Here is a 15,209-nt window from a genome sequence, read left to right on the forward strand (position 1 = left end):
GACGGCCATTTTATTAATTAGTTTATTGGATTCTGTTTAAATATAAGTGACAATTATGCAATTATCAAAATGCTGTTTCATCCCGTTCGGTGATTATGAGACGAAAGACGTGAAAGAGATTTCTAACCTGTCCTCCCGTCTCTCAGCTCAGCTGCAGGAGCTCGTAGCGGGCTCTGGGTCTGGATGTGATTGGTGGCACTGGTGTGTTTCAGACTCTCACTGAGGCTGGGTGTCGGGCTCTGACTGCTGGACCTCAGACCTCCGGGCTCTGCCGTGTGCACACTCCTTGGTCTGACTCTCTCCGCGGGAGCCGACGGGCTCAAACCGGCTGAACTGTGGCTCAGGCTGGGACTGCCGATGTGGTTCTGGTTCTGGTTGAGAGCCTGGACCACGTTGTGCTGCAGCATGGAGAGACACCCACCCAGGCAGCTCAGAGTGGCTGCGGAGGTGGCTTTGAAGAGGAGCAGGTCCTTCAATGAGAGAGGAGGAGAGAGCGATATTATCAACAAAACCCGACATGAATCCATCATGAACACTTCTTTTTCAGAGACTGTTTTTGTTGTTTCTGGTTTGACAAAGGCAAGTGACCACGCCTTACTTCAGAGACCAACACAGACATGGACATATAAATAGGAACAGGTACATACAGTGTCAATATCTCCTCGTTGTTCAGAGCACTCGGTTGAGCCCACACCTCCCATAGACACCATTACACACAGGTAAAGAGGAGGTCACGCTCTCACATGGTGTCTAATGCAATATGGGCATGAGAAACTCCACACCTTTTGATGCAATAGAGCAAACTTTCAGGAACAGGCCCAAAACTTCAATTGAATTTATTCTGGCAATTCACAGAAAATTCAAACTCATCTCTCTCCCCCTCTCTTCGCTCGTACATTCTGCTCCCTCCTTCCTACCGTTATCTCTGTAGTGTTAACACATTTTTAAAGAAATATACCTGTTTTTTTTTCCTGCTAGGCCCCAGGAAACTACAGTCTGCTTTAGACACACATAGCTTTGCTAACCGTCCCTTATTAGTCAAAAGTCAAAGTCATCTTTCGCTTCAATTTTTGCAATACATACTGGACATACAGGGGGAAAAAGAATATTACTTTCTCAAATCAGAGTCCGGACTGTCAGAGGTCAATAAGGGGGCTACAAGGTGTCCCAAGTTGAGAATAGAATCATTAATATCCATAAAAGCTTAACTTTATCTTTCAGTAACACGATGACAGAATGTGACACTTGAGGTCAAGCTCACTTTCTGTAATAAAAATACCAAAAAATGATCCTCAGACAGAGGTTTCTGGTTCCTTTTTTGGGAAGAAAACAGGTTCATTGAATGAAGAATGTGTGACTTTTTGATCCAGTAGATGTCGCCCTTGAGCACGGCATTAAACCAAAACAAACTGCTGTTTTTGGTGACACCTCCGCTATTCTGTAGCCTCCGCTCTCCTCCAGCGACAAACCTCCAACCCCTCTCCACTCGCGTTCACATGGAGGAGTTATCAATTACAACGCACCATAATTAAGCACCATTAAGTGCAAGTAGTGGACAATATTGTCCTTTGCTCGAGATACAATTGCCCTGCATTGTTGTGTTAGCAGGTTAGTTTAGTTTGCTCATAGCTTCATATTGCACATAAATTGACACGGAGTGACCTTTTACTAAACACTCATCCATATAAGCAGTGAGTAGATTATTATTTTTTTCTCTGGTCCTTGACTAATGAAAATGTTGGCGACCATAAACACACAGTTACATGACATGTTACCTCATCCAGAGCAGAGAGCGGTCCTCTTCTAGTGGCCAGACACTCTACAGAGTTCACCAGGTTCTTCTGCTGCCCTTCATCTGGACTCATCGCCTGAACACACACAGAAACACAGTATTTATGATATTCATGTTAACGTCAGCGTCATGGTAACAGCTCACTGACTGATAAAAGTAGATATTCATCTACCTCACAGCATTAGCTAGGAACAACCCCAGATTCTCACATTTTCTCTTTTAGCTTTGGAAGTTTGAGCGTGTCAGACTTTTACCTCTTAAAGGAGGGTATTAATACACATCATGTATGTGCTATGTGTTGTCACAATACCAGAGTTTTAGACATGATAGACAAAATCAAACAGTAGTGATACCTGTTTCAATACCATGACAACAAAAACAGAAGTCTTAGACACCCAATATTTGGCGATTTCTTTAGTTTTTTATGACCACAGTTTTTCAGGTAACCTCCTGCACAATCACGGCAAACAATTAGCTGCAACCAAAAAATGTACAATTTGTGAATAAACGTTAAATCGTTCATAAGGTAAGGATCGTATTTGAATAATGAGATGACTGAAAATGCCTTTCCTTATCCTTTACATGGGAGCACAATCAGCTAAGAGCTGCATTCAATCATTGCACACCAGTAGCATTAGTACAAAAAAATAATAATTTATGGAAATGCTTAATGAATTCATAGAAAACACATTTCACAATGCATGAAGTCGGAGAAGATTAAAGGACCATTTAAATCAAGACAATCGAGCTGAAGTTCTTTTTTAAAACCATCACAACACTTCTCCAACAAAGCAAACACTGGATGCTGTTATTGTCTGGTTTTAAGCGTCGCTGGTAGGCAGGGAAATAAAGCAGCACAAACACAGGTTAGATGCAGACATAAAAATGTCTCTTATTGTGTAATTTCATGTGTTGTCTAACACACACTCTCTCTCGCTCACACACGTCAACACACACACACACACACACTCTCAGACGCTCTCAGTTGCAAAAACCCACAGCCGGAAATTGTTCTTCACTCACATCACAGACTCTCAGGAGAGGCTGAGTCATCATCTCACTTCAACAGAGAGGAGCTAAAACAAGACTCAGTGTGATCACAGTTCAAATCCTGTGTGCAAAACACACACACACACACACACACACACACATTAAAACACACACTTCCACAGATACAACACATTCAAATCCTTCCTATCAATATCACCAGCTTAAACTTTGCGTCCATAGTTTTGTAAAAAAAAAAAAAGATGTTTCCCCCAAATCTAGGACCTTCCAGGCAGGTCTGGTAATGTCAGATGATGAAGAATCGCTCCCCGCTGTCTCCTAGATCCCTCGTTCACTCCCACGGCCAACAGCAAACTCTCCACCATGTTTTACTCTTTGCTGCCATCAACATATTTCATACAGTGCCCCGTGTGTCTTCAGTGGCACCGTGAAAGGAGAGAAGTTAAATTAGTCGGCTGGAGTGCTTTCATGTCAATAACAAAGTTCCAGCCTGCAGGCGCACCTGGCTCTTAAAGCGAGTGAGAGCTCACACTCTGATTGGTTTGATCCATGTTATATCTAAAACACACCTATGAATAATCAAGCAACTTAAACCAACTTCTGTGTGCTCTGCAACTTTTGTACCAGGCTGTGAAAATATGTATGTCTGTTGTAAACTTGACATTTCCACTTGGGGCCCTATGGGGATTAATTTGTTGTTTTTTTTTTGCATTTCTGCCTCTGCAGGTGTAACCTCCAGCCTGTTTGTAAGAGATGAGGACAGAATGAGGTCAGACAGTAAAGAGACAAAAGAGGACAGAGAGAGGTCTGACAGTAAAGAGACAAAAGAGGACAGAGAGAGGTCCGACAGAATCAAGAGAGAGGACAGAATGAGGTCCGACAGTAAAGAGACAAAAGAGGACAGAGAGAGGTCCGACAGAGTCAAGAGAGAGAACAGAATGAGGTCCGACAGAGTCAAGAGAGAGGACAGAGAGAGGTCCGACAGTAAAGAGACAAAAGAGGACAGAGAGAGGTCCGACAGAGTCAAGAGAGAGAACAGAATGAGGTCCGACAGTAAAGAGACAAAAGAGGACAGAATGCGGTCCGACAGAGTCAAGAGAGAGGACAGAATGAGGTCCGACAGTAAAGAGACAAAAGAGGACAGAGAGAGGTCCGACAGAGTCAAAAGAGAGGACAGAATGAGGTCCGACAGTAAAGAGACAAAAGAGGACAGAGAGAGGTCCGACAGAGTCAAAAGAGAGGACAGAATGAGGTCCGACAGTAAAGAGACAAAAGAGGACAGAGACAGGTCCGACAGAGTCAAGAGAGAGGACAGAATGAGGTCCGACAGAGTCAAGAGAGAGGACAGAGAGAGGTCCGACAGTGAAGAGACAAAAGAGGACAGAATGAGGTCCGACAGAGTCAAGAGAGAGGACAGAGAGAGGTCCGACAGTGAAGAGACAAAAGAGGACAGAATGAGGTCTGACAGAGTCAAGAGAGAGGACAGAGAGAGGTCCGACAGTGAAGAGACAAAAGATGACAGAGAGAGGTCCGACAGAATCAAGAGAGAGGACAGAATAAGGTCCGACAGAGTCAAGAGAGAGGACAGAATGAGGTCTGACAGAGTCAAGAGAGAGGACAGAATGAGGTCCAACAGTGAAGAGACAAAAGAGGACATAGAGAGGTCCGACAGAGTCAAAAGGGGACAGAGAGATGTCTGACAGTAAACAGACAGAGGACCGACAGAGGATAGACTCTGTCTCTGCAGCCAGCTGACTCACATCCTTTTATTATAAATATATTCATGTGCTGCATAAGCTCTTTTTGTCCTCTCACTGTTTGGAACAAAGATCATCACAGTAAAAACTGGAGAGAGAGCAAAATCAGAGCTCTCTCTCTCTGCAGACACAGATGGAGACACAGACTGATATTTGGAGAGCCGAGGAGGATTAATTGCTCTGTAATAGTTTGTTAATCAGACTCTGTGAAAAGGAAAATATGTTTCAGTACATCTTTAAATGACTTTCCTTGTCTTGACGTTTAATAAAGGGTGACGGAGGCTACAGATACATTTGCACAAATAGTAATGAAAATGCTAATTTATAACTATTACGTTTCATTTCAAGAGATGATATTATTTTAAAAGAAATAACACTTCGATTCATCTGCTTGCTCCCTCTGTTAAACAGCCTGTTCAGGTGTGTAATGACAGCACACCTACACCAACAACTTAAACAAACTCTGTGTTTGTTCAAGAGCAAAACTTTGATTGAAAAGTTCAGAGCTGACTTTGAAGCGGACGATGGATCCATCAGAGTGAAGTTCTCTGAGAACAACTCAGATTATAAATAAACCACGCGGTCCCTGTCACCTCTCCTCTTTATCAAAACTCTGAAGTCACTGCGAGGTCTCTAGAAGGACAAAAGCAGTGACAGGAAGCATTTTACTCCGATCACATCACTGAGTGTTCAGCTGTCTGAGCTCAGAGGACGAAAAAGCGGGGCTGAATAAGCAGAATACAGCAGAGGGACTTAAACATGCAGAGGATGAAAATGAAGTCTGGTCCATTAAGTCCAGAAACCAAACCGGTCCGTCTGACCGAGCACTTCTCCGAACATTCAGAGGAGCTGTAATCCAATAAGAGGGCGGAGAGGAGAAGAGGATCAATGCATAAAGTTGAAAGGATGAAGATCAATTTAAAGTCCAGACTGGTCTCACAGAATAACACAACAACGTCAAGCTAGTTTCTGCAGATCGCAACATGTTTTGTGTCACACCATCCAGACACTCATGGTTTATGTTTAAGAGACAGTTGGTGCTTTCACACTTGCACAAAAACTCTGACTTACTGACGGTTTTTTTTTCTTCCAATTGAGCTGCATGTGTGACAGCAATCGGATATTGTTTTCACTCTGACTTTACAGATGCACAGTGGTTGAAGTTGTTAGTGCTGTTACCTCACAGCAAGAAGGTTCCTGGTTCGACTCCCTGTTGTTTGCATGGACGCCGGAGTCGGTACAGTCCAAAATGGTGACTCTGAATTATGTGAATGTGAGCGTGGCTGGATGTCTGTCGCTATATGTCAGCCCTGTGATTGACTGGCGACCAGTCCAGGATGTAACCCCCCCGCCTCTCGCCCAATGACAGCTGGGATCAGCTCCAGACCCTGCGCATACCCTGAATGGGCAAAGCGGTACAGATGGATGGACTCTGACTTTACCCACAGTTTTTCCTGTTAGCCTCCGATTAAGTTTCTGCATGAATTCCAGGTAAGGTAATGTAAGAAGGCAGCTGGATATAATCAGGAAAGATCACTGCAAGCCAGGAAGGGTAGGACATTTATATCATAGAAAACGTTTCAGGGGCAGTCAGCCAGAAGTTTACGAGAAATTTTCAGGAGTGCAAATGTTAAATAGGCTAATGTTTCTTTAGCAAGGAAACTTTATTTAATATCGTAATGGAATACTTGTTTGATTGTTTTGTTTTTTAACACAAAAGCCTTTCTTTCACTTAAATGTAACATTTGTTTTCATGGACAGACTTAGTCTCACTGGAAATTAATAATAATCTGTCCAAAAGAGGTAACTATTAGTATTAAAGTGCACAAAACTTCCTGGGTTATCTGCATGTTTGAACACAAATGGATGACCTTTTCCCCACGACTCGATCCAGTACATTTTCTGCTTGAAGTGGGCTGAGCTTCTGTGTGAATGCAGCGGGTCATTTCAGGAAAATTTAACTAAGAGCGAGCAGGCGGGGGTGATGACATTCAAAATGTGTGACCAGCGAGCAACCAGTGAGTTTCAATAATCCTGCACTGATGAGGCTCTTTCTGCTCGTCAGAATGTTCTTCACCACTTGTTTGATGTCACTAAGAATAAGTCCAATTACAAGAAGCATTGATATAAAGGCTACAAACATTCCTTATGGTGTTGGACTCCAGAGTGTTGGCTATCTGCAACTTCCCTATTTTACAACATCTTTTGCCCCCCTCTCTGAGACCCCCCAACTCCAGTTTGTCAGGAAAAAATTCACGCTGTGAGTGACATGTTTCAATAAGCAGCTCAGGAAGATTTCATGGGCAGTCTGTCTGAAATGTTTTATGAGGACATGACGTGAAAATGTATTTAGGGCGTCAACAAAATGCAAAATTAGACTCTTGCGCCCGAACTGCAACCATTTCCAACAATGTTTTTGTGTGTGTGTGTGTATGTGTGTGTGTGTGTGTGTGTGTGTGTGTGTGTGTGTGTGTGTGTACCTTGCTGTCAGAGTGGCGTCTGGAGCACAGTTGAAGCTGAGTCATCCATAACTCCTGCTGCTGAGCGTCCAGAGCTGACAAGAAGAAGAAGATCGCACAGTGTCAGAGTGAGTGTGTGTGTGTGTGTGTGTGTGTGTGTGTGTGTGTCTGTCTCTGACATAATACACACATACAGTTTCCATTGTTGTGCAATACCGTCAGGTTTATGACCTTTTACCACGATTGCTTTTTAATCCTCTTATTTCTTCCTGTTTATTTCCGATCATTCCTCCGTTGTTTTCATGGTCATTGCTTGTTTATTTCAGTGTTCTGTAAACACACCGACATGACTCCATACTTGTTATCAAGGTTGTCAAATGTTTCGATGCTTCAACACTTTTCTGTTACCACATGTTGTAAAACGATACAATCTCTGTTTAATTATCGATAGTATCAGTAAGCTTTAAGAAAAAATTGAGATCTTCTGTCGAGTTCTTATTCAAAAGCTTCAGCGTATGAAAGAGAGAGAGAGAGCACAGTCTTCATTACATTTATGTAATGTACAGTAATGTCATGTTGCTGACGTATGTGTGTGTTGTGTAAACAGTGTGCAGGAGTTTGCTTGCAATTTTTGGAAATCAAAAACAAGAAAAAACTCAATATTGGGAGTCATTTAATCAATTTGTTTAAAACAGTTATCGATATTATGGGTTTTTTACTATCTCACTGAAATGCAGAAAATAGTATCGTCTAAATATGTGTTTCAACGAGAAAGGTTTGGAAGTCATAGTCACTAGAAACTATCTTTTTTGAACACTATAAGTTCTAACATGATATTAGACCACACGTTTGACTTCCTCTTTCTGGTGAGGTCGCAACCTGAGTCCAAATTAACATCATGCCAAAAATGTATTTAAATTCACATATCTGCACAAAACACAAAAGCATGGACCATTTTCTGTTCACATTGATGACGTGTTTTGTGGGTGTGGCCCAACTGATGGCAGAAAGATAGCCAGCAATAGCATGCAGTCAATTCATGTCACAAAGTTATGGACCATCTAAACGCCTTCTCCATTTATTTAAAATGTTTGGAAGTGGAAGACAATTTGATTTACAGTAACAAGCTAACACTTAGCAAAGGGGGGAGGTTTCCTGACGCGTACTCTCTGTCCTGTCAGTGGGTCAAGGATCCTACCAAATGGTCAAAATTACAGTGTGGACAGACAGACTTCTTTGTACACCTTGTTGAGAAACCCAGAATCTGTACTTAAGAAAACCTCATAGAAGAGAAATCTCTTGACGCATTCGATGTTGTACTTTGCGGTAATGTCGAGGACATTGAATACCAAAATTTGCCCGATGGTTTTTGGTGCATTAAGGATCAACGAGGCAAGGACAAGAAACGCAGCTGTAGAAGATGTAAGGACGTCTGCGTTTTATATAAAAAGGCGACGGTATTCTATGGAAATTGAGGTCTTATTTTTGACAGTCCTATTCTGACTTCTGACTGCACAACAAGACATTTTCCCCAGAGATCTGTCCCACTTCTCCATGTCTCTGCTCAACTTTCTGAAACTCTTTGAAAGCTTCAGTCATGAACACTCCAACATCCTCGATTTAAAAGTCTGCGTCAAACACAAACTTACATCCTAAAGAATATAGCCTACTAAATATACATTTTCCTTTTTTTATAGAGTATCTATATTTTGTTTTTTTTTGCACAGCAGGAGTTTAAAAACACCACACATGTGACATCAGATCTTTCACTGTGGTTTCCTTTGAACAAAGCATGAAGACACATCTCTCACCTCTCAGTTTGTACGTATCCCCAGCGCTAGATTTGATCGTGAACATGTATTGAAACTTGTCACTGGAGATCACCATCGCTCCGAGGAGGGGCAGGAACCCTCGGGGGGGTCGCTGATTTTTACTGACTTCATTCAGAAAGTACTGAAGCTGACCGGCTTCTGGGTCCAGAACAAAATACCTGCAAAGAGAAGAGAGAGAGAGAATAAAAAAAGAAACAAAGACATATCTTTAATTGGCTGTAGTTAGGTCAGCTCTGAGCTTTGCCTGACTCGTCTCACATTCCCCTCTCTGAGTCTGATCTCAGACGATACTGAGTCCCCGAGAGCAAACCAAACTGTGCAGATCTTTTTCAATATAGTGAATGTGTAATATATGTTGTTTGGGGTTTTCATTGGTAAGTGCTTCTCTTTTTATATTTGGGTGTTGTTTGTATTGGTTTTATGTATTGATTCTACTGTAGATCTTATTTTTACCTTTTTTTTGTTTTTACCTCAACTTGTATTGCCTTCTCAGGTTTTGTTTATTGTTTTATTATTATCTTGTGAAATGTTTGAAACGCTTTTTGTGCCTAGGTAAAGCACTTTGAATTACCTGGTGTCTGAAAGGTGCTATATAAATAAACTTGCCTTGCAGAGGAAGCTAAATGTGTCTCCATAACCATTTTTCCAAGGAGACAAAAAAGTGTGCGATGTAACTCGATGTGATGAAATGCAATACGATGTGTCGGGGTGCAGTATTTGTAATGTGTCGTATGAGGAATAAATTAAATCCCAATGTATTAGTATTGGAATTGGCATCGTTAAGTAATCATCAAACTGTACCGTACTGTATCATATGGTGTTGTATCACAATCTGTGTACTGTACTGAATATTTGTATCGATCATATTGTATCTTATCACGTCATACAGTAATGATTGTATGGCATCTTATAGCAATGATCGCATGGTTTTGTTAGGTATGGTACTATCGTATCACAATGAATCCAAAAGAAGGTATTGAAATGTATCTTACTGTAGGGAACATGAGGTATCCCATTGTAAAGTGTCGTATCTCATGTGTAATGATATCAAATAGTACAGTAAGCAACGCACTGTGCCTTATTGTATCGTATCATTTCGACTCGTATCACATCCCATCGTGTTGTATCGTACTGTTTCATACATATATCGTCTCGTACCGTATCGTATTGACTCGGGCTGGGAATGATTTGATTTTGACTCTTGGGGTCACGATTCGATTTAGATTCAATTTTTGATTCAAAACGTATTCTGGATTCAAAGTCTTTGTTAGAATGAGTACGTACTTCAGGATCTACTCCAGTCGTCTGTGAGACTGGCTGAATTTCTAGCTGCTCCATTTCTACTGAGTTAAAGAGCTAGCATTAGCACTTAGCAGGGAGTGACTGATTAGCTCAAAAAAAAAGATTTTTGGAAGTTATGAATCTCAGAAGATAAGAATCACGATGTTTAATCACATGTCTAGTATTAACCGTTTCACACCTTATCACCTATTATATAGTAAAGACTGTATCGTGTCCTGGCCTCAGGTCCAGAGGTCTTGGTCCTGCTTCAGTGCCTGCTTGGTGTTGGTGTGTGACAGATTGAACAAAGCCGCCAATCAATCAATTCCAACTTCCTCTGGAGACAAGGATGCCGCCCAATCATAAGGTGTTGTAGATAAAGACAACAGTCCATCGAGAGGAACGATTCCCATGAGCACCACTAGACCACCCCCCTCTGCTCCTGATTCTATAATGGTCCTGGTCCCTGCAATGATAGCTAAGTCCAGGATAAAAAATAATGATATAATGACGTTTGAGCGCTGCAAAGTTTGACAAGTTCTTGAGGCTGCAGCTGTCCTTGGGGACAAAAAACTGTTATCATTAAACTCTATGTGTATCCTGAGTAAACCGCAGAATAACAACATAATCCCTTCTGACTGTGAGAACAACAATAAAAAAAAAAAAAACAATCAGGGTGGAGATACAAAAATGAACCAACGTCATCTGTCCTCAGGCTGACACACCAGAAATATTCATTTCATCCTCAGAAACACACGCAACCTGCTGACACACACACACACACACAAACTTTAATTTATCTTGTATCTCTGAGTGCAAGAGCCAAGTACAGCGCTGTGAGTGAGTGTGTGTGTGTGTTTGAGAGGAAGTAAGTACACCACACGCTGTCGAAGTGTGATCACGGATCTCATTACACGTTTGGATGCTTTTCCCATCGATCCACTTGGACAGTAAAAGAGAGAGAGGGAGGGCGGGCGGGCGGTAAAAGAGTGAGAGGGCTGGAGAGGAGAGGAGAGGGGGGGGGGAGTAAGGATTGAGATGCAGGAGAGGAGTGCAGGGCTTTCCTGATCCTGGATGACTCATTCAGTGTTTGTGGGACTCCCACCCACACACCTCCTCTGTGAACACATCTGAGCTTCAGTTCATTCACTCAGTCTGAGCATAGAAAACTGTATGAATGATAACATGATCTGATGGTTTAAAGAGCGGTGCCTCAGGTGGATGATGTCTGAAGTTGGTTTTGATGTGACCTTGAAGAAATGTCGACTTATAAAGAGATATACATTGGTATTGCTTTTTGTTATTTCTCTCACACAGAGGGAATTTGATTGACATTCATGAAATAATACACCTCACTCAAACATGAGGAATGGATAGAATTCGATTATATAAAAACGATGTGGCCTAAATGGGAGAGTGCATGGCTGTATTTGTTCAGAGCAAAAGAGGTGAATTGAATCCAGGGGGCGGTCCAGGAATCCAGAGTTTCTACAAAGATATCACATCAGGCCCCTCCACCACAGCATCCCCTAACCCTGCGATATTACTACAACTACACCTGCATTACACTAACGACCCATTAAAAGCTTTGCAATATCAAAATTGCCCTCCTTCTAAACTTTGCAACACAGCATGTTTTTAAAGGATACAATCTTTTATTCTAACGATGGATACTAACCACAAGATCTGAAGCTTAAAAAAACAAATCTGTTTCATAAGACAGGTGTGTAAGAGAAGGATGAGTCCTTAAAAATACATCGGTCCTGTTTTAAGAAATGAAAAGTTGCCAATTTATTTGTGCAATTTAGACAGTGTGCAGGAGTTTGCTTGCAATCTTTAATAATGAATAAATTGCCCAATATTGGGTAAGGCACCCAAAGAGGTCTATTTTCGTTGCCATGGTATTGAACAGGTATCGATATCTTTTGTTGTTGTTGCTGCTAGAATCATATCGCAGCATCGTGACTACTTTAAACCACTTTAAGTTTGAGTTACAAACTGTTTTAAAATGTAAGTATGAAATAAATTGGTATCTGCATCTTTTTGGAATTTGAATCCGTTTTAAGCATCTAAAAACAGTGGTCCTCATTTGGTCTCTCCTCAGGACCCACCAGCAACGACTTCATGAGAAATCAAATTAAAAATAGTGCAGCTTAGATGGAAGAAAACAAACATGTTGATAAGACGCCTCTTAGACTTTTTGACACCATTTTTTTTTTCCAGGCAGACATTCTTGACCTACTAAAAACGTCTGCATGACCCACTTTAGTTCCCGACCCACCAGTTGGGAATCACTGATCTAAAAAAAAGATGTAAGAAAGATTGTAAGAATTAAGAGTCGTGTTCGTTTATGGACCAATTTTACCTCTCCTGGGACATTTGTGACTTAGAGAGAGAGCAACAAATCACAACAAAAACAATATTTCATCCCCAGAAAGGGCCTCTTCCTCCTCTATTGGGGCCTCCGTAAGGGTCCCACCTTCCCCCCACGCCCATGTCTCAAACACTCACATCCATACAGAAAACATGATCTATTTTCAAAAGAGTCTAACTTCAGGTATTCGACACCAATGTGAACATATAGTTGATTTTTTTGTGAATGAAGCCCAACTTATAAATAAAATAAATAGATCTTTAGAAATAGATTTAAGAGTTTGAAGAGCACTGAAGGAAATTGTAAAAATGTGGATGTCATATATAGATTGAGTGGGATTCACTGCTCTGATCCAGCAGGGATATTATATAACATAATGATTATTTAAGCGACATGTGTTTTTTTTAATCCCCTACAGAATAAAAACAACACCTCCCACTCCCTCCCTCAGGTACCCACCTGCTCTGCCAGCCCTGGAGCAGGTTGGTGTACTTCTTCAGGACCCCCTCCAGGTGTCGCTTGCTCCGGGCTGAGTTGTGTTGCGGATGGACCGGCCGTGAGTCGCCGCCGTCCGCGGTCCCGGACCCGGACCCGGACCCCCCTCTGCGCTCCGGAGCAGCCTGGCCGACTGGCTGCTGCTGCTGCTGCCTCCTGCACGAACTCCAACCACCGGGCTTCATCCTGCTGCTGAGTGTGGAGGATGCTCCTCAGCCGTAAACAAGAGGAGGAGGAGGAGGAGGAGGAGGAGGAGGAGCAGTAGTAGGAGGTTTAACTCACAGATTCAGGTGGAATTTTTTAAAGTGATGAAACCATAAGAGAGCAGAGGAGAGTGTGCTGTGCTCCGACTCTGTGACACACACGGGGGATATTCCGACTATTTTACTGCGGTGCTCTCTTTCTCTCTCCCTCTCTCTCTCTCTCCCCCCTCTCTCTCTCTCTCCCATCTCTCTCTCTCTCTTTCTATGACGTTACTGCGTTTTTTATTTTGGAAATCCCGGGTTGGTCACTCCCCCTCAGCCTGGGATACTCCACTCCCCCCCCCACCCCACCCCACCTCCCCCTCAGCCGGACATACACACACACACACACACACACACACACACACACACACACACACACACACACAACAATGCAGTAACACTAGAAAGCATCATCCGAGATACATCACACTGTGGCTTTATGCAATGGATTATTAAAACGAGCACACAAAGGCTTTAAACACAACTCCTACACATGATCACACAGAGTCACATTTTAAATTCAACATGCACATCATTTGGATTATTTTTTTTCTCCCTGTCCAGCATTGTAAATGTTTACATTTGTACCTCTATCATCTGGTAAAGTTGCATTATTAATACAACATTTTTTCATACAGTTTCTGATTTGGTGACAGTTAGTTTTGTGTTATTAAGACTCTTAAGTGTTTCTATTGCATTCATGCACGATTGTAGGAATGCAAACAAACTAATTAAACAGATGCAAATCAAGCAAGAAGGTTTTTTTCTTTTAACATGGATAATCGATTGTCCACATTATCATCATAAATGAAATCGAACCACTTGCACAAATGAAATGGTTTATAAGCAGACCTGGACAGAAAACTCGAGATATAAAGAGTAATATGTGCTCCTTCTCTGCAGAGACAAACACTGCGATGTGTGACTAAATGTGCCAACCTCAAACAAACCTGTCCTCTTTAACATCCTCATAACAGAACAGGTTTGTTTTACCCTCTTTATCATTAAACGTGATCTCTGCTGTATGACGTAATCCATGATCTATATGATAAAGTGACAGAACAAAAGACATGATCCATAATTAATGAAGTCAGCCCGTTATGTAACATAAACCAGTTACGTCAACGTTGTCGTGGAAAAACTACAACTCCCGACAGGTTTGTGTGCGACGGGCAGTGACGTCATCAGAAGAAGACGCTGCGTTGCCCGGGATCATCCATCGCGTCCCCCTTTCTTTCTCTTCTTCCGTCTGTCCCTCAGACTGTGCAGCCGTGTGTGTGCGTTCATGTGTGTGTGTGTCAGCTCCTCAGGTGTTTCTTTAGATAACAGTCACACACACACACACACACACACACACACACACATTGACACACTGCAGCTGCTCACATGGCCGCTCCGCTCAAAGTGTGTATCGTCGGCTCCGGTAACTGGTAGGTACTGATGATGATGATGATGATGATGATGATGATGATGGAGGTGATGGTGGAGCAGGTAGGGTGCACGCTGCTCTGCTGACAGGGTTGTCATGGTAACATCTTTATATACCGATACCTGTTTCAGTACCATGGATACCCAAAGTCCTTATAAGGCATCTAATATTTGTTTATTATTGTGTTTATTGAAAACACTTGCAGACCTGCACACTGCGCACACTGTCACCAGCATACTTGTGCAGTGTCGACCTTGTTGTCTCTGTTTTGCATGCAGTAGATTTTGATCTGGAGTATTCTGATAGTATCGATCAGGGCTGGGCACCATGTTGACTTTTTAAGATGGATTTTCACATGAGGTATAAGACTACAGGATAAGACATTATTCTTTATATCGATACAGTTTCTGTTGCATTATAAAAAACATTTTACTTTTCTCCCGTAGAGCTGCAGGTTGGTCTGTTTCTCCTCTCTCTCTCTCTATCTCTCTCCCTCTCTCTCTCTCTATCTCTCTCCCTCTCTCTGTCTCTCTCTCT

The 15,209-nt window shown here is 42.1% G+C and overlaps 2 protein-coding genes across 2 annotated transcripts in view; one reads left to right on the forward strand and one right to left on the reverse strand.

The window, feature by feature from the left end:
* Positions 1 to 13,457, reverse strand: part of LOC110005809 (oxysterol-binding protein-related protein 10-like) — a 37,546-nt gene extending 24,089 nt beyond the window's left edge. The window contains exons 1-5 of the mRNA XM_065957612.1: positions 12,963 to 13,457; positions 8,828 to 9,006; positions 7,038 to 7,111; positions 1,776 to 1,868; positions 128 to 470 (exon numbers count right to left, since the gene is read on the reverse strand). Coding sequence (XP_065813684.1) covers positions 128 to 470; positions 1,776 to 1,868; positions 7,038 to 7,111; positions 8,828 to 9,006; positions 12,963 to 13,183 — 910 coding nt within the window. The 5' untranslated portion in view covers positions 13,184 to 13,457. The remainder of the gene's footprint in view (positions 1 to 127; positions 471 to 1,775; positions 1,869 to 7,037; positions 7,112 to 8,827; positions 9,007 to 12,962) is intronic.
* A 952-nt stretch (positions 13,458 to 14,409) lies between these two features.
* Positions 14,410 to 15,209, forward strand: part of gpd1l (glycerol-3-phosphate dehydrogenase 1 like) — a 10,687-nt gene continuing 9,887 nt past the window's right edge. The window contains exon 1 of the mRNA XM_065958103.1: positions 14,410 to 14,673. Within this exon, the coding sequence (XP_065814175.1) occupies positions 14,630 to 14,673 (44 nt within the window). The 5' untranslated portion in view covers positions 14,410 to 14,629. The remainder of the gene's footprint in view (positions 14,674 to 15,209) is intronic.

The sequence above is a fragment of the Labrus bergylta genome, chromosome 8, assembly GCF_963930695.1.
Source record: "Labrus bergylta chromosome 8, fLabBer1.1, whole genome shotgun sequence".
Lineage (NCBI taxonomy): Eukaryota > Metazoa > Chordata > Actinopteri > Labriformes > Labridae > Labrus > Labrus bergylta.